This window comes from Rhizophagus irregularis, chromosome 2 (genome assembly GCF_026210795.1).
Source record: "Rhizophagus irregularis chromosome 2, complete sequence".
In the NCBI taxonomy this organism is placed as follows: Eukaryota; Fungi; Glomeromycota; class Glomeromycetes; order Glomerales; family Glomeraceae; genus Rhizophagus; species Rhizophagus irregularis.
In genome coordinates this window covers 583,141-604,111 of record NC_089430.1, presented here as the reverse complement: position 1 = coordinate 604,111, position 20,971 = coordinate 583,141, and the positions used below count along the sequence as shown (strand labels likewise).

General features: G+C 25.8%; 4 protein-coding genes across 4 annotated transcripts; 1 reads left to right on the top strand and 3 right to left on the bottom strand.

Annotated features, from left to right (window-relative positions):
- Positions 1–2,565: 2,565 nt before the first annotated feature.
- OCT59_011578 (uncharacterized protein) lies at positions 2,566–3,077 on the bottom strand (the record flags this gene model as incomplete). Its single annotated transcript, XM_066133840.1, has 3 exons — positions 2,566–2,713; positions 2,820–2,930; positions 3,025–3,077. The coding sequence occupies 3 exons, from the start codon at positions 3,075–3,077 to the stop codon at positions 2,566–2,568; spliced, it is 312 nt and encodes a 103-aa protein (XP_065989161.1).
- Positions 3,078–5,617: 2,540 nt separating this feature from the next.
- Positions 5,618–6,783, top strand: OCT59_011577 (uncharacterized protein; the record flags this gene model as incomplete). The annotated part of the gene is made up of 5 exons (XM_066133839.1): positions 5,618–5,666; positions 5,757–5,834; positions 5,919–6,163; positions 6,236–6,468; positions 6,543–6,783. The coding sequence occupies 5 exons, from the start codon at positions 5,618–5,620 to the stop codon at positions 6,781–6,783; spliced, it is 846 nt and encodes a 281-aa protein (XP_065989160.1).
- A 7,894-nt stretch (positions 6,784–14,677) lies between these two features.
- On the bottom strand, positions 14,678–15,452 carry OCT59_011576 (uncharacterized protein; the record flags this gene model as incomplete). The annotated part of the gene is made up of 4 exons (XM_066133838.1): positions 14,678–14,683; positions 14,765–15,035; positions 15,104–15,336; positions 15,405–15,452. 4 exons carry the CDS (start codon positions 15,450–15,452, stop codon positions 14,678–14,680), a joined length of 558 nt encoding a protein of 185 aa, XP_065989159.1.
- Positions 15,453–15,491: 39 nt separating this feature from the next.
- Positions 15,492–15,938, bottom strand: OCT59_011575 (uncharacterized protein; the record flags this gene model as incomplete). Its single annotated transcript, XM_066133837.1, has 2 exons — positions 15,492–15,823; positions 15,923–15,938. 2 exons carry the CDS (start codon positions 15,936–15,938, stop codon positions 15,492–15,494), a joined length of 348 nt encoding a protein of 115 aa, XP_065989158.1.
- Positions 15,939–20,971: the final 5,033 nt, after the last annotated feature.

Here is a 20,971-nt window from a genome sequence, read left to right as displayed (position 1 = left end):
ACTGTAATCTGAAAATAATAAATAATACAACCATAATTATTAAAGTGATAATAATATTTGATATGTTATTTATTATATATAATTTTATTATATAATTATATGCATAAATAAATGTTATGGCCATCTTATGATTAAATAAAGACAACAATTATATATATCGGATCCACTACATGTGTTACAATTAAATATTTTATTGCATAATTAATTAACTTTTATCTGTATGGATAAAATGATCATTAGTGAAATAATTATAAGTGAAATAATCCTGTCTATAATAATATTATTAACAAATAATAACCTGTAAAAATAATGACAAATCACGTGATTAAAAAATCTTTACTACTATTGAAACTTTTTTGATTATATATATTAAACCAATTTTGTTTTAATATTTTTGTTTTCTTAATTAAAATAAATAAAATAATTAATAAGAATTCTCAGAATATTTAATATTTTTCAAATGACTTAAATGACAGGTCATTTGAGTTGCAAATGACAAATGACAAATGACTTGTCATTTGAGTCATTTGTTCATTTCAAGTCATTTGCCAAACACTGCGTTGAGGTGCAGCAACATTGATCGGGGGGAAAAAACGAAAGGGAAAGAAAAAGGGGAAAGAAAAAGACGAAGGGAAGGGGAAACAAAAGAGAAAGAAAAAAACAAAGAAAAGGGGAAAGAAAAAGATGAAGGGAAGGGAGAAGATGAAAGGGAAAAGGAAAATATAAAAATTATAAAATTAAAAATAAAATATATAAAAATATAAAAATATAAAATTAAAAAATATAAAATTAAAATATAAAAATATGAAAATATAAAATTAAAATATAAAATTAAAAAATATAAAATTAAATATATAAAAATAAATCCTATAAAAAAATCGGATACGTTTTTTATAAAGTTTTTATACAATTTTTTTTCCTTAGAAATAACGTATCATGAAAGGATACGGAAAAATGCACAATTCCGTATCACTAAAAATATGGTTTGGATACGGAATTTACACGGGATTCATATGGAATTTACATGATTTGATCACTGATTTTATCATGAAATTTATACGATTTGTTACTGAATTTACCATTATATTACAGTTTATTATAGTTGTATTTACATAAATTTAATTCTACTTTATTAAATTAAATATAAATTAAAAATTAAACAAATACAAATATATTAAATACATTATTAAAATTCCCTTCCTTATCAAAACCACCTATTGCAACCCAAATTATCTATAATATGTTAAGGTTCATTCAGAGTCAAAAAACCTAAAAAGAAAAAAGAAACATGAGAATGTTTAACTTAACCGGAAACCAAAACACCTCATATAGTATCTGCAATCGTCCAAGTCACCAAGGGTCAGTATTCCTACAAAAAAGAAAAAGAACTCCAAAATGTCTGACCTACATAAAAGAAAAGAATCATAAAACATCTGATGAAAAGAAACCAAAACAACTTACAAGAAAAAAATCCAGAATCTGAACCAAACTTACAAAGAAAAAAGAAAATATGAACTGACCTAAAAAAGAAAAAAAATCCTGTACCATCCTACAAAAAGAAAAGGACTCCCAAACTAATTTACAAAAAAAGAAAAAAGAAACTTTCAAAAAAAATCTGTTGGCCTATGAAAAAAAAGAGATAATATAAATAAAAAAGAAAGGGTAGTGAGTAGGGAATAAAAGAACAAATCAAAAAATATTTTTCTTTAAAAAGAGGGGTGACAAAGTTAGGAAAGTTAAAAAAATTTTTTTTTAAAAAAAAAGGGAGGATGTCAATGTTAGAAAAATAAAAAATTTTTTATAAAGAATAGAAAGAAAATTTTTTTTTTAAAAAAAAAAGGAAAGAGTGGTGAGTGGGGAATAAAAAAAATAAAGTCAAAAAAAAAATTTTTTTAAAGGAGTGACGAAAAAAAATTTTTTTTTTAAAGGAGAGTGATGAAAAAAAATTTTTTAAAGGAGTGACGAAAAAAAAATCTCTTTTTAAAGGGAGGTGACGAAGAAAGAAGAAAGAAAAATTTTTTAAAATATAAAAAAAAAAACAAAATAACAAAAGACAAAAGAAAGGAAAGACCAAAAGGAAGATCAAAGTAATTGTTAAGGGTTTATATAAAAAACAAAAAAACGTATCATAACAAAACAATAAACAATCACGTGATCACGTGTAATGATTGTAAAATTATTTTCTAAAATATTAAGCTTAAAAATTCCGTATACATTCCGCATTATTGATTTTTTCCGTATACATTTTGTATACGTTAGTTTTTTAAAAAAATGTTCAAAAATAAATTTCTTATTAAATATACGGAATTTGTATACGGAATCTATAGAAATGTACATAAAATGTATACAAAACGTATCCATTCCATATACAGATTTCTTATAGGGAAAACATAAAAATAAAACATAAAAATAAAAAATATAAAATAAAAAAAAATATAAAATAAAAAAAATATAAAATAAAAAAAAAATATAAATTAATCTCAAGCTCGAAGTCACCGTAGGTGCCTCCTGTTACGTTGGCATCTCCTACTATACTGTGTTTCTAATAATGTAAATAAAATAAATTTAATATAAATAAATATAAGAATTAATTAAAAGAACTCTAATAATTACCGGGCTGCTCCCAGAATCTGCTTCTGAAAGACTGATAGTAACGCTGGCCTGTTCTGGTCCAGCGACTTCTACTTCCTCCATTTCTCCACTTAACAAAATCCTAAAAATATCAACACAGTTAATACATTTTTTTTTATTATCTTTATTTTATTATTGCTTTACTAACATTGAAATTCCGAATTAAATTTCAGAATCGTTGCTCACACTGTCTTGCAGAGCAACGAAATCGTAGGTCCTGGTAGAGTCGTCTTGCAGTTGTCTCCCAGAAGGAGACCCTACTTCTACCATCCATATCGTGGTAGCGCTCATTACCACGTCTTTACATTATTGTTATTTATTGAATTATTAGATAAAAGAATAATATAAGTAACATAAAAGAAAGAAGACATCTAGAAAGATATTTTATTTTACCTTCTTTGTCTTATCAAATGGTCAGTAGCCACACGGGTCCATTCTATAGGCATGATTAAAATTTGTTGAGAAATGATTATTTTTTTTAAAAAAAAGACGTATACTTCTCTTATAAATATTTTCTCTAGTTTGAAATTCTGTTTATTTTAGTTAACATTCAAAATAATATATGCAAGTAATATGTTTAAGATATCTGCAAAAATAAATTTTTTTTTTATTTAAAAATTAAAAATAATATATGCAGGCAATAAGATTAAGATGCCCTTGCAATATATTTATATCAGACAATTACAAATAATAAGTTATTATCTAAAATATCGAACGAATTCAATCGCATCAAATATGAGTTCAACTTGTGTTCAATTTGAGTTCACACGAACTAATTTATTTCACTAGATATTATGAATTTATTATACTATTTTTTATTTACAATTTTAATCGTTTAGTTTATTTTTTCTAATTGTAAAATTAAATCATATTTAATCAAGTCAAATCTAACAAAAATTAACAATTTCATCAACGCAAATTCAAACTCAAATTCAACTCGAGTTCGACGAGTTTCGAAACGATTAAATTCGCTGGATATAATAATCTAACTACATTTGTACATGCCAATTATATTAATATTATAATATTAACCCTTACTTATGTTTAATTGTGAAACATAAATAATACCGATATCATTAAATTTTGATTTTTTCTTTGACCATGCGAGTTGATATGTCGTACAGTATCAGAATAATATAGCAATTGTGGCTGTAAAAGGCTGTGCTTAATCGTAAAAGGAAGTTTAACATTATTGTTTCATCATTCATTTCTTTAAACAGAAATTCATAACATTTATTTTTATCTTATGATAGTCATTTTATATTTTGACAATAGATAATAAATTCCATTGTTACCCTATGAAAAAAAATCATCCAATTTTTGTACGATATTTGTTCAAGTCCGTGTGGAAATTGTACAATTATTGCAGATTTTTGGATAAAAATAGCTATGAAGTTTTTCAAAGCATATTAAAAGTATGCAATTTTTGTACAACTTAAATTTAGAATATAGAAAATGTTCAATTTTTGTGTGATCTTTATACAACTTAAATTTAGGATACAGAAAACATTCAATTTTTGTACAATAAAAATTGTGATTATTGTACAACTTGAAAATAGACTTAAATTTAGGATACAGAAATCAATTTTTGAGTTATCCTACTATACTACTTTCCATCTTACCTGTATGGTTACATTTGACCACTTTTAGGGTCAAATAGACCACTTTTAACCATTACAAATAGATTTTCCTAAGTAAAGTGATTTATGCAGTAAGGTTACACAAATTTCAACTGCATATTTGCTTATAAACGGGCATCTTTCAGACCCATTGGTGAAATTTTTGTATTATCTTGTAACTAAAAAAAAGTCAAAAACTTTTTATTAGGTTACACAATTAGTTCTGACTGGAATTATAATTTGGCCAGAATTATGTGGTAAAAATTAACTCTTAAATTATATATGTTGATCACGTGATCTGATCGTCAAAATAAATATGATGACACGAAATGTTTTTGTTTATGTTTTTTTAACCTTTTAACTTTTCTTCAACTTTCTTTTAAAATATCAGGTAAGAAAAACTTGTGTTCTTTATCTTTTTATTTTCCTAACTTTTTACATTTTAATGTTACTAACTTGCTTTCTTCACTAACTTCATACTTTTTTTTTATTACTAACACTAATAATTTACTTTTTAACACACTAATTTGCTTTCTTCACTAACTTCATACTTTTTTATTACTAACACTAATAATTTACTTTTTAACACTACTAATTTGCTTTCTTCACTAACTTCATACTTTTTTATTTATTTAATACTAATAATTTACTTACACTAATAATTTACTTTCTTCTTTGATACTACTAATTTACTTTCATGTTATTAACATACTTTATTTTATTTTATTTTCTTACAAATTTTTATATTTATGATTATATTAAATTTAGTATTTTATTTATAAAATATTGTGTATATTTTTTATATTTTAAGTCAATAAAAATTCATAATTTCACTTTATAAATTGCCTGTTATTACTGTAAAATTTAACCTATAATTCCTAAAATATGGCCTAAAATTTGGCTCAGAAATCACACAATAATTGTATAAATTCAGGTCAAAAATAGGATAATTATTGAATGAATTACCATGCAATAATTGTGTGATTTATTGCAATTTTTAGCACAATTATTGTATGGTCAAATATACAGAAATCGTAGTGAATTTAATTGAATGATTTTTCAACAAAAATCACACAGACTTTTTTCATAGGGTTATGTAACATTCTTCAAAAATGAGACATTGGATCAAAAAATAGGAGATGGAACACGAGAACTCAGTTATTAGAATTTAGAATTATGATTACAGTATAAAATTGGAATACATACATTATGTACTGTGTGAATGTGTGATCTCGCGAGATGAGAATGTCCGGTTTCAAAATTAATATAAAGAACTTTAATTCGGTAAACATATTTATTTTACTTTTTTTTCACTTATTTTTCTTAATCGAATTTTTCTATATTTTTTTTCACTAATATTTTATATTATGTCTAAACGTAAAGCAGTTTATAATAATCAAGTAGAAGTTGAAACAGGTATTTATATAACTTTTTGTAAATATAATTATATTTTTTGCTTATATGTAAGGAAAATAAATAGTAAAATACCAAAAATATGTATGATAGGAACGAAAAAAAATCCAAGGACTTTAACGAAAAAGAGGAGAGAAATGAATATCGAAGAAACTAATCAATTATTATTAGGTAAATATTAATTATATAGGCTTTAGCTCTTTGATATTATTCTATTAATTTTAATTGAAATAATTGAAATGATATATTATATAGAAAAAGAAGTAATAGTAGAAGATGATGTAAGGAATAAAAGTGAAGATGAAGATGAAGAAGATGAAGAAGATGAAGATGATGATAATGATAATGACAAGTTAGGTGCGGCTAAAACAGTTCTGGATCCATTTCAGTTTTGTAAAAAATTAGATATATGTAACTGGCTTCTAAAAAATCCAGACATTTTACGATTAGCAAATGAGATGAATGAATCATCTTATGTCATTAGTTCAAAGAATACTGAAGTTAGTATTAATACAATATGGTAACATTTATTATGTCTAAATCTTTAAATAACGTATCTCATAATATTTTAGGATAAAATACGACTCTGGGATGAGTTGGTAAAGTGCTTATTTTTACGAGCGAGGAATCCGAGTAGTGAAGCACTCGATGATTTGGTTGTGAAAATTTTTCAGTTTAAAATTTATACTAGTGAAGCCAGAAGCTATTTAAAAAAAACTCGTAAATCTTTAATTGACTTTCAAAATAAATTCAACCAAAATATTCTAAATTTAGTGGAGGAATACAAAAAAATAAGAAAGAGCAGGTATTTATTTATTTCATTGTTTTATAGTCAACAAAATAGTGCTATTTGTATAATTATTAATTAATTAATTATAGGGGTACGACTGGAAATCTTTCACAAAAAGAAATTAAAGAATACTTTGATGAAAACGTAATGCAAAAACTTTTAAACCGTCAACTCGCAGCTGTCAATATTTTGGAATTAACAAATAATGGAGGAACTGATATGTTAGTTGAGTTTGTTAAAGAAGCCATCCGCGTTTCTTGGGATGGTAAAAACTTATCTGGTATAAAGGAGTTGTATACTATGACTAAAAATTTAATTATCCCTTCCTGAAGTAGAAGTGATATAGTAAATACCCTAAAACAAGTAAGTTATTTTATTTATTTCGCACATTACGCTTTTGATAATAATATATTAATAAAATTAAATTATAGATTTAGGTGCGTTCTTATAAAATTATATGACGAAGAAAAATCATTAATAAATGATTTTATAAAATTTTAATAAAAAAATAAAATTGAGTTTTATTGAGTATTTCTTTTTAGTTTATTTAATTATTATTCTTTTAATGGTATAGACTTTAATAATAATTAGCTTCAATCGAAAAATCACATAAAGTTTTAAAAGTTTTGAATATCTGTTGAGATTCAATCATATTTGAATTTCTTTAACTTGTTGTGTTATTACCATTAAGTAATCAATTATCTGTATAAACTGTGTAAAGTTAATTTGGCTCTATTTTGAGTAATATCCACCTATAAAGAACTCATCCATGTATTACCTAAACAATTATTGGTTGATCAAGTTCGTATAATACCAAATTTATAAAATTGTCTGATTAAATGATCGCGTAATTAAATGATCGCGTATATTAAATGATCACGTATAAGACCTATTAATTCCTAAAAAGTCAATTCAACCACCATTTTATTTAACCGCTATTTATTTGTACGTTTTTTTTTGAAAAAAAAAACTTTCTTTCTGAAAGTAGAGTCTGCCTCCTATACCGTTTGCTGTCATGCATATATAGTGTGTTATAGGAAAAGGCGGACTTGAATTATATAGGTGTAAGCTTATGTTATATAGGCGTAAAGCTTATATAATTAACGCAACAAAAATCCTTTAATCAAGAGTTAAAATAGGCATGATGGGATATTCTCATATATCATGAGCTCTATCTGTTCAAAGTGTCGTTTTATATATAATTAAGTAGGCTTAAGTCGTAAGTAACTTTTTTATAACATTGATTATTGGAGAATTAAGTGGCAAAAATAATTTTTAGTTTGTAAGACTTTAACTCCATACCAACTTGTGTGTGTTTGGCATATATTTTATTCCCTAACCTTTAGACCCACTCGTGGGTTGGTAGGTTGCTTTGCACTTCTTGCAGCCTATCTTTAATGGGTTTTAGGTCCACGTTTACCCATTTAAAATTTATTAAACAGGATGTCATTCATCCAAACACATTGCAACGTTTGTTGATGAAGCTATGGTTGTCTAATAAAAGTTCGCTTTGCCAGGCAATTTATGGTGGATTCAATGGATCAAATTACAAACAACAATAATGCAGTCATATGAGAATTCCAGGCCAAAGAATAAGGGTGAATTGTCAAAGTTGAGAATCACTGGTAAAAAAATGATTTATCCTACACATATCTTACATATATTAGGTACTCAAAATGTAGAAAATCATACACAAATAATACACATATCATACACATATCAGGTACTAATATATATATCATACATATATCAGGTACCTGATAGGTATACTATATATATAAGTACCTGATATGTATATGATATGTGTATTATTTGTGTATGATTTTCTACATTTTGAGTACCCGATATATGTAAGATATGTGTAGGATATGTGTAGGATAGACCATTTTTTTACCAGTGAATATATTTGTATTTTTTTTTTAAAGCCGTCATTCTCATGAACTTTTTCATTGTATCCCTAAGTTCAATGATTTTGGTAATGATGAAACTGCAGTTGTTTACAGGGGTTTTCCGCCAAACTTCTGAGGTGAATTTATGTCTGGTGTTTTTGAATATACTTATCCTTTTTGCAATAGAGTTATAGCGAGTCTTCTTAAAGCATACCTGTGACATCCCATCCAACTTGGGCAGTGTCACTGAATCTAAAGCAAGGTACCCGGTTAATCCTCAACTTTGGGTTGATGAGTTATGATTCTGGAGTATTAAGGCATAATGTTTTGACTTACATCACCAATTTAACTCATAATTCTAATTTATTGAATTAGTTTATTATAGATTTATTGATATTTTTTTTATCTGTTATATAATATTTAAACTAATGTATACTTTATCTGTAATTAAAATTGTTATTGTAATAAATAACTGGTAACTTAAATCTATTGAAATTAACTTTTTTTTTTTTTTTTTTTTTTAAATGTTGAATCATGTACCATTTTATTAGAATATATTCGGATTACATAATAATCACAAATATTCTATGAATGATACTTCCAGCACCAGGCCAGTCCGATCAAACATTAGATGTTATACTACTAGTAGAATTAAGAATAAAAGTAATTAAAAGCAAACCAAAATAACCTACTATAAACTATAAACATAATAATTAAAATAAAAATAATAAACACCAACAAATACAAAAATAAAAACAAAAATAAATATAAAAATAAAAATATTAATAAAATAAAATTAGTAATAGAATATATATCTGAAATTATAAATATAATTGAGAACAGAATAAGAATATTATTTTGGAACTATCAATCCAGTAATTTCTTGCTCATGTATAATGTAACCTTATCAACTTTCTTTTTTATTGGAATCCAATCCTCACATATGTATTTCCTTACAAAGGTATCCATTGATTTCTTTACCAAGGAGACTGACCTCTGTAATTGATCTATTTTTCCTGTTTGTAGATTTTTGACTTTATTTGAAAGTTTATTTGAATTATCTTTTACTTTGGATTCTGAAGGTTGATTTGAATTGTCCTTTCCCTTGGATTCTGAAGTAATTTTATCTGTCCTGGAAATGCCTCTTCTTTTTTCCCATAAAATAACTTGTTCACATCTTGGTTTCCATATTAATTCTTTAAATGCTAAGATAAATCTAATTAAAATATTAGCCATAAGTGTCTGTGCCTCTGTAAGAGATATTTTAAAATCTTTTTGTAATTTTGTTGTTAAAAGAGTTTCAACTTTCACTTCTAATGCCAACTGTTGAAACTTTTGAAATTTTTCTGATTTTGCTGTAACTCCTAATATATTTTGTAATACTTTTTTAATAAAATCTTCACCTTGTCCTCTAATTTGTTTTTGTTTCAAGCATATAATTATAGATTCTTTTGTTGTAATCTCCAATATTTTTTTCCAAGCCACCTCATATGCCTGACATTCAAATAAATGATTCCAATTTTCTTTTTTATTACACTTCATAATACATTTCATTTCCTTGTAGAGTCTTGGTTTTCTAATTGCTAGAATAGATCCTAAAGGAAGGATTTTGTGAAATAATTTTGCTATAAAAGTCCATAAATAGTTAAGTCGCATGCTAATGCAGTGAAATCCCTTGCAATAATGGAAAATAAGCCAAGTAACTTTCCAGTCTATCTGATTAACATTCCCATAACATAATTCCTGATTATTTTTTAATAATGACCATTCAGTAGCTTCACCTGTAGCTGATATTTTCAAAATGAATCTTTTAATATTAACTTCAATAGGATTATCTATAAAAACAGGAAAGTAAGATATTATATTATTAATAAAATCTACATTATTCCTGAATAAATTGTTTCCACATTGGCCTTTCTTTGCTAATTTATCAGCTATATCAATTGAAATTAACTTTTAAATTAGATTACAAATTATTAAAATATTATAAAATTGAATTTAACGATATTTAATTGATTTGATATTTTTAAAGGTAAATTCAATATTTATAGATAATATCATTTTGATATTATTTTGATACTGAATTAATATTAAAATAATATTATATTGATATTGCATTTATTAAAAAAAAAATCATTATTGTTATAACAATATCAAAATGATATCGTTTCGTTATATCAAAACGATATCATATTAATATCGTATTTACTTTCTATTTTTCATTATTGTTATAACAATATCGAAATATCAATATGATATTGATTTGATGTTTCGTCAATATCATTATGATGTTGATTAGATAATTATAAAGTGATATCTTTACGATATCATATTGATATTGAATTAATGTTGGAACGATATCATATTAATATCGTATTTACTTCCCATTTTTCAAAAAATTCATTGTTGTTATAACAATATCGAAATGATATCGATCTGATATTTTTTCAAACAAATATCTTTACGATATCATTTCGATATATTGAATTAATATTGAAATGATATCATTGCGATATCATAATGATATCATTTGCAAATCGATATCACCACGATATTTATTTAACATCATTATTATATCAATTCGGTATTGTTTAAAAATTCAAGGTTTCTGTAAAGTTAGCTCAACATAAATTTTTTATAAAAGTATTATATTTAAAAAAAAGGTATTTAAATAAGTAAAATAGTTCCTAAAGAACAAAAATATATAAAGTTTTTATAATATATAACTTAAGAAAATTTATGTTAATATAAATACAAAAAATTACTATTTATTAGTAATTATAAGAGAAATGAAATGACCACTGACTGATACATTTTCCAATGAAGTAAACTCGCGTCTTGAGTTGTATCTGGCTACACACCATCCTTCCATATCTTCACTCTCTGCTCTTCCTTTGGACAAACTTTGACACGCTCTTAAACATTCTATTCTTAGTGGTGCCATTGATTCTTTACCATTTCAACATGTATCCAATACTCATCACCATAAATATCCTCCTGAGCTTACAATGCTTATTGCTATCAACAAATTCTTGGATAAATTATTGTTCAAATTGACCACGTCTTGGCCTAGTCGACCTGCTCAAATTTCACAAATGATTAATTCTCTGCCTATACAATTAACTCTTCTTAAATTCCTTTTAAAAGATTATACTATACCTATTTATAGTACAACACCACTTCCTGCTTTTGTTAAATTTTTGCATTCACAAAAAGCTTTGGTCTCCGCTTATCTCTCTACACAATTTCATTAACATCGTACAGACTCTATTGAGTATTAAACTGCTCTTAAAGATGAACATTTCTCTATGTCACTGGGCTCTTTCATTTCTTCAGCCCTGTTAGTAGAACATCGCTCTATCGTTCTTGATAGAGTTTTGGTTGTAATTGACTCCAAACCTACTCTACTTACTGATCCTTCAGATATTAAACAAGCTGCTATCAAACATTTCCAATCGGTCATTACTCCTCCTTTGATTCAATATTATTACATAGATTCATTTCCTTCACGCTGGCAAAGAGACTATACTCCTATTTCTGATATTGACTCGTCTTTATATAACTCAGTCATGTCTCCTATTTTGGAAGAAGAATGGAAAAATATTATCAAGTCTACTTTACAGAAACCTTGAATTTTTAAACAATACCGAATTGATATAATAATGATGTTAAATAAATATCGTGGCGATATCAATTTGCAAATGATATCATTATGATATCGCAATGATATCATTTCAATATTAATTCAATATATCGAAATGATATCGTAAAGATATTTGTTTGAAAAAATATCAGATCGATATCATTTCAATATTGTTATAACAACAATAAATTTTTTGAAAAATGGGAAGTAAATACGATATTAATATGATATCGTTCTAACATTAATTCAATATCAATATGATATCGTAAAGATATCACTTTATAATTGTCTAATCGACATCATAACGATATTGATGAAACATCAAATTGATATCATTTCGATATTGTTAATTGTTATAACAATAATGAAAAATAGAAAGTAAATACGATATTAATATGATATCGTTCTAACATTAATTCAATATCAATATGATATCGTAAAGATATCACTTTATAATTATCTAATCGACATCATAATGATATTGACGAAACATCAAATTGATATCATTTCGATATTGTTATAACAATAATGAAAAATAGAAAGTAAATACGATATTAATATGATATCATTTTGATATTATGTCAATGTCAATATAATATCATAAAGATATCACTTTATAATTATCTAATCGATATTGACAAATAACGAAACAATATTATTTTGATATTGTTATAACAATAATGATTTTTTTTTAATAAATGCAATATCGATATAATATTAATTCAGTATCAAAATAATAATATCAAAATGATATTATCTATAAATATTGAATTTACCTTTAAAAATATCAAATCAATCAAATATCGTTTTATAATATTTTAATAATTTGTAATCTAATTTAAAAGTTAATTTCAATAGATTTAAGTTACCGGTTATTTATTACAATAACAATTTTAATTACAGATAAAGTATACATTAGTTTAAATATTATATAACAGATAAAAAAAATATCAATAAATCTATAATAAACTAATTCAATAAATTAGAATTATGAGTTAAATTGGTGATGTAAGTCAAAACATTATGCCTTAATACTCCAGAATCATAACTCATCAACCCAAAGTTGAGGATTAACCAGGTACCTTGCTTTAGATTCAGCGACACTGCCCAAGTTGGATGGGGTGTCACAGGTACGCTTTAAGAAGACTCACTACGACTCTATTGCAAAAAGGATAAGTATATTCGAAAACACCAGACATAAATTCACCTCAGAAGTTTGGTGGGAAACCCCTATAAACAACTGCAGTTTCATCATTACCAAAATCATTGAATTTAGGGATACAATGAAAAAGTTCATGAGAATGACGGCTTTAAAAAAAAAATACAAATATATTCTCAACTTTGACAATTCACCCTTATTCTTTGGCCTGGAATTCTCATATGACTGCATTATTGTTGTTTGTAATTTGATCCATTGAATCCACCATAAATTGCCTGGCAAAGCGAACTTTTATTAGACAACTATAGCTTCATCAACAAACATTGCAATGTGTTTGGACGAATGACATCCTGTTTAATAAATTTTAAATGGGCAAACGTGGACCTAAAACCCATTATAAGGTAGGCTGCAAGAAGTGCAAAGCAACCTACCTAACCCACGAGTGGGTCTAAGGGTTAGGGAATTAATTACACGCTAAACACACACAAGTTGGTATGGAGTTAAAAGTCTTACAAACTAAAAATTATTTTTGCCACTTAATTCTCCAATAATCAATGTTATAAAAAAGTTACTTACAACTTAAGCCTACTTAATTATATATAAAATGACACTTCAAACAGACAGAGCTCATGATATATGAGAATATCCATCATGCCTATTTTAACCTTTGATTAAAGGATTTTCGTTGCATTAATTATATAAGCTTTACGCCTATATAACATAAGCTTATACCTATATAATTCAAGTCCGCCTTTTCCTATAACACACTATGCACGACGGCAAACGGTATAGGAGGAAGACTCTACTTTCAGAAAGAAAGTTTTTTTTTTTCAAAAAAAAAAAATGTACAAATAAATAGCGGTTAAATAAAATAGTGGTTAAATTGACTTTTTAGGAATTAATAGGCCTTATAGCCTTATAATATACGTGATCATTTAATATATGCGATCATTTAATCAGACAATTTATTAAATTTGGTATTACACGAACTTGATCAACCTGATAATTGTTTAGTCTCTTTATAGGTGGATATTTCTTAAATTATCACCTGAACTTTTCAATTTTTTGCAGAATCGAAGATGGAAACCGGAAAAGTATTCTGATTCAGAATTTTTTTTTAAGAAATGTGTTTGTTATTTTGTAAATTACCAGTCAGAATTGGCTTAAACTTTAAAGTTCTTACTTTACGTAAATGTTACGCAAATGTATTCTTTTTGATCTGTATAAGAACGTCAAATATATAGAGATATTTAGGCTGTATATACTAAAGAAGAAACGTCATATAATAACCATTCCATTTTTAACAAAACAACAATTACTTTTTAAACTTGAAAATGTTATATCTTAGACAAACATTTTATAGTTTTATACATCCATTTTATTTTATATTATTATCACTCGACATTATGGTATAATGTTTAGAATAATGATGTTTCATATTATCATTTGCTTGTAAAATTTACTAAATTTATTCAATGTAATATCGTTATAAAATGCATAATTTTATAAAAAAATTAGAGCGTTTGCTAAGATTTATAACTATGTATAATTTAATATTATTATTAATAATTATGATTAAAGGATATGAAGTATCAGTACAGTATAAATAAAATAACTTACTGATAAAGAATCAACGATCTTATTTCCGCTCCTAGAAGGGATCGTTAATTTTTTGGTCATATTATCTAATTCTTTAACGGCGGACAAATTTTTTCTGTTCCACGAAACCTTAAAGGTTTCTCTTACGAAATCAACCAAAGTATTGAATCCTCCATTTCTTGTTAATTCTGAAATATTAACAGCTACAAGCTGTCGGCTTAAAATCTTTTGGACAAATTCTTCATCAACGTAATCTATAAGTTCCTTTTGAGATAAACTTCCAGTAGATGCTCTATAATTAAATTAATAATTAATACAAACAGTACTATTTGGTTAGCTACGAAACAATTAAATAAATACCTGTTTTTTCTTATTTCTTTAAATTCTTCTACAGAAGTTAAAATAATTTGGTTAAACTTATTTCTGAAATCGATAAAAAATTTTCGGGTTTTTTTGAGGTAGCTTTTAGCTTCATTCGAATGTATTTTTATTTTGAAAATTTTTGTTATCAACTCATCAAAAACTTCACCACGCGGACTTCTTGCACGTAAAAAAAGACACTTGACACTTTCGTCCCATAGACGAATTTTATCCTAAAATATTAAAAATACATTATTTAAAAGATTTAAACATAATAAAATCATGTTAATTTAATACTTACGTCCGTAATTTTACTAGATGATGAGATAGCAACATCTGTATTGTTCATTTCTAGTGCCAATCTTAAAATTTCCGGATGGTCGACGAGCTAAGCAACTATTTCTAAATTTGACTTTGATTGAAATACTTCGGGTTTTTTATGATCTTCCGTCTTACTCTCATCATCATCATCATTATCATCATCATCATCATCATCATCATCATCATCATCATCATCATCATCATCATCATCATCATCATCATCATCATCATCATCATCATCATCATCATCATTACTTCTTTTTTCATTTACTACTATAACTTCTTTATCAGCAGATTCGGCAGCTTCTTTATTACTATTTTTACTTTTTTTCATCAACTGATTGGCTTTCTCAATGTCAATATCTCTTCTTTTTTTCGTAATTTGTTTTCTTTTCGATCCTATTATACATATTTTTGGTATTTATTAATTATTCTTCTTACATATAACTATATAAGCAAAACTTACTATAAATTTACAAAAGAGTTATATCTACATACCTCCTTCAACTTCCATTTCTTAATTATCATCAGACGATTTATTAGGTAATTTACGTTTAGTCGTCATAATATAAAAAAAATATGAGCGAAAAAAAAAGTGGAACAACCTTTTTGTTTAAAAGTAGGTGATATTTATCGAGAAAATATGAATGAATAAAAAATGTAGAGCAACTTTCTTGCTCAAAAAAGTAGATGATAAATATTGAATGAACAAAAAAAAGGGCGAGGTTATCATGATATAATTTTGAGATTTTAGCTATTGTAATTATGATTGTAGTATTTAATTGGAAAATATACATGATCTTAATATCATTGTGTATCGTGTAGAATGCAGGATCAGTTAAAAATATCAGGAGATGGGAAAACTAAAAATTATGATTTCTAGAAGATCGAAAATTAAATTTAATTAATATAAATAAATTATTACAATATCGAATTTCATTCAGTGAACTTTTTTTTTACATGGAAAATTACCTCAAATCGATTTTACGGTTTCAAATTTATTATATTTTTCAGGCTATACGTGGAATGAGAAGAAAAATAATGGAAAAGTGAGAAGAAAAATGATCGGTAGAAGAAAAGGAGTGAGAAGAAATTAATGGAATATTACGTTTTGAATTTCCATTTTTATGTGTGTGATACGATGACATGCAAGAAAAAAAAATTTATAAGATCCTGGTACTCTTGACAGAAAAATAACTGAGCCAATGAACCATGTGATGATCCTATCTAACTAAGCCATATCTATTTAGTGTAAGCCTCTGGATTGATTACATAAAAAATAGATGGGATCTACAGTAGTCGACTTACAACGATATTTGAAAAATACCGATATATTGATTGAAATTATGAAATTACTGATAGGAAAGAGTTTTAATACATATTGGTGTAATCAAATATCGGTATATAAAGTATCAACTATTCAAATAATACAAGTCATGTGCAACTAATCATTTGTTTAATTGTTCGATAATATTCCTAAAATGGAGTAAATTAAGATCGAATTAAGTTCCTTACGGTGTAAATTAAGGTTAGCTTAAAATTCAGTATAATTGTAATATATCATCGCAGTGTAATATGAAATATAATCAAGGAAGGACATGCGTGATTTAAAATATTATATTTTATAATTATAAAGTATAAAGATAACATTTTAACTCATTTTTTATTAATAGAATTTGTTTATTTATTTTTATTTATATATATTAATTAATGCAGTATTACTATAATTATATTTTTAAAATAAATTGATAAATCAAAAAATTGAGTGTATTCAATGTTAAATAAATTAATTAAAGATGATTGCATTAGAACTAAAAAATTTAGGCAAGATCGTAAAAATAAACTCAAAGAAATCAAAAAAAAATTATGTGTGTATTCATTGTTAAATAAATTAATTAAGAATGATTGCATTAGAACTAAAAAATTTAGACAAGATCGTAAAAATAAACTCAAAGAAATCAAAAAAAAATTATGTGTGTATTCAATGTTAAATAAATTAATTAAGGATGATTGCATTAGAACTAAAAAATTTAGACAAGATCGTAAAAATAAACTCAAAGAAATCATAATAAATTTATTATAAATATAGAGCCTTTTCTTGACATTTTCCCCATCAAACTAATAATATTTAATAATGGCAGCATTAAACTTAAACGCAAATCTTCCAGTATACATTCAATGGCCCGATGACGCTACTTTGACCTTAATTCAGCGTCGTTGGGCCTATCAGCCCTTATTCACCACAATGAGGTTACATGACCAAAACCAATTATGGCGTGGAATTGCTCGTGATATATGAAACAACCACATATTCAGGCCAACTAGAAAACAATGTAGAGAGAAATGGAATGCGCTAAAGTCAGGGAGGACCCCGGATATCTAATATAAAGGTCATAATGGACTTTGGCCAAAAACACCCCTTTTTGCTGAAACTCAAAAAATCGTTTTTTGTAAATATCTCAGCATCCAGTAATTCAATTTTAATGAACTTTTTTTATTTTGTAGCCCTCATTTAGCTCTACAATTTAAAAAAAAGTTCATCAAAATTGGACCACTGGATGCCGAGATATTTACAAAAAACGATTTTTTGAGCCCCTGAAAAATGGGCCAATCTGCCGAAAGTGTGACTTATGACCTGTTTTGGAGATATCCGGGGTCCTGTTGCCACTGACGTGTTGAGTTCGTATAATATTTATGCTTGGTTTTAAAAATAAAAATTAGTTACAAAAATTACAAAACATTATTTTTTACCAAAATTTTAAATTACGATAGTTTCTCTATATTTTCGATAAACCATTAATTAAAATAAAATAATTAATGTGGCACTTTTTACTCATAAGAAAAAGGCTAAAAGAATGTGTTTGTTTATTATTAAGGACGAAATAAAATTTTTATTTTTCAAAAAATTGAACTCTGGAATTTCCTATCGAAATCCACTTGTATTTATACATTTTTAAGAAAAATATTTCTAATATTTCTAATATTTCTAATAAAATTTGAAGATCTATTATCATATGACTATCTCGTTACACTGAACTAAACTTTTATTGGCTAAATATTTATCCGTCACTTACTGCGCCATGTGACTTGTCACGTGACTTTGTATTCCCAATTATTTCTTCTTGTGTAACCATATCATGTGACTTACTGCACCACAGGATTTACTGCGTTATTTATCTATTATATTTTCAGTTATTACAATGTCCACTTTACCGTCTCCAAGCAACAGGAGATAAATGGAGACGTATTTTTCCAATTACTGTAATAGATAATGTTCAAAAAGTACATTTTATTCATAATTGTAATTCAGAAAGGTGCCAACTACCAAATCATGATACTACAAATAGAATTTGGATAAAAAATAATTATTATTTTACAGCCATATAATTATATTAATTATATAAATATAATAAAATAATTATTTTAATTTGTATCGTATAAAATTTTAACCAATAAAATCATATGCATGATGTAATAATAAATTAAAATTAACCAATTAAAATCACTTTAATTACATGCATGTGATATCATGCATGTGATATCTAAAAATAGCTAAAATTCGCGTTTATTAATGAGATTTTTTTTGTTTATTTTCAAAAATACGCTTTTCTCTTATCTTTTATATTAATACTTTACGGTATTTTAGTTCGTCTCTTCTTTTTTCTTTTTAAAGTATACTTTAATTATCTTTTTACAATATTAACAATACTTTGGGACACTTTAGTTTATATATTCAACATAGTAAGACACCTACATACGAAAAGCAAGAATAAAAGCAAAAATAAAGAAAAGAAAATGTACCTGCCACTCACATACGAAAGAAAAGAATAAAAGAAAGGAAAAATGTACCCACCTACCCACATACAAAAGAGAAAAAAGCCGTTTTTTAAATAAATAGTGGAGCTGTTAAGCAAGGTATGAAAATAGGATATACGCTTATTTTTCATATTTTTTTTACAATATGTTGTGGTTTGAGTATTTTTTTGTTAGACTGTGGTATAAATGTGAATATATTTTTCAACGGCCATGTATCTATTGCTTGTTAAATATATTTGCAATTTCTTTGTTAGACTGTGGTATTACAATATGAAGTGTGAATATATTTTTCAACAGCCATGTATCTATTGCTTGTTAAATATATTTGCAATTTCTTTTGTAATATTTGCTTTAGCCTGGAAGAAAATGTTGTAAAATAGAGCTGGATATTTATGGCATTTTCCGCCTTCCAATTACTTTGTCCGGGGGTAGCCTGACAATTTGTCGTTGTCCGTCAGTCGTAGCAACCAGCATTTTTTTACAATATTATGATTTTAAGAAACAAAACACTTTCAAAAAAATTTAAAGAAAGAACTAACTTAAAAATATTATCATTTTTATTATTCTTTACAAAATCCCGGAATTACCTGCTCTAACTATTATCCCAAGGTTATGTATTAAATTTTAAATATATTTTACAAAGAGTACATTTTATTAATCATGATTATTTTTTTTATTTTTTATATATATATATATATATTTTAAAATTGAAAATGACGTATCCATCCACTCACATACGAGAAGATAAGAATAAAAAAGAGAAGAAAAGAATAAAAAAGAGAAGAAAAGAATAAAAAAGAGAAGAAAAGAATAAAAAAGAGAAGAAAAGAATAAAAAAGAGAAGAAAAGAATAAAAAAGAGAAGAAAAGAATAAAAAAGAGAAGAAAAGAATAAAAAAGAGAAGAAAAGAATAAAAAAAAAAGGAAGAAAAGAAACGTACTCCACTCACCCATAATAATCCACTAATAAAAAATTATTATTATTAATGTATAATAAATAATAAACATATATTACAATAAAAATATTTTTGTGATGTTAATTTGGTGTTAATATAATATCATTACGATGTAGTTACGATATTAAATAAATGTAAAACATTTTTTGTAATATTAATTCGATATTAATATGATATTATTATGATGTAGTTACGATATCAAATAAAATTGTAATATTAATTCAATGTTAATACGACATCACTACGATGTGGCTACGATATCAAATAGATGTAAAATATTTTTAATATTTTTGCAATATTAATTCGATGTTAATATGATATCACTACAATATGGCTACGATGTGGTTACGATATCAAATAAAATGTCAAATATTTTGCAATATTAATTCGATGTTAATATGATATCACTACGATGTGGTTACGATATCAAATAAAATGTCAAATATTTTGTAATATTAATTCAAAGTTTAATACGACATCACTACGATGTGGTTACGATATCAAATAAAATGTCAAATATTTTTGCAATATTAATTCGATGTTAATATGATATCACTACGATGTGGTTACGATATCAAATAAAATGTCAAATATTTTGTCAATGTTAATACAATATCACTACAGGACCCCGGATATCTCCAAAACAGGTCATAAGTCACACTTTCGGCAGATTGGCCCATTTTTCAGGGGTTCAAAAAATCGTTTTTTGTAAATATCTCGGCATCCAGTGGTCCAATATTGATGAACATTTTTTTAAATTGTAGAGCTAAATGAGG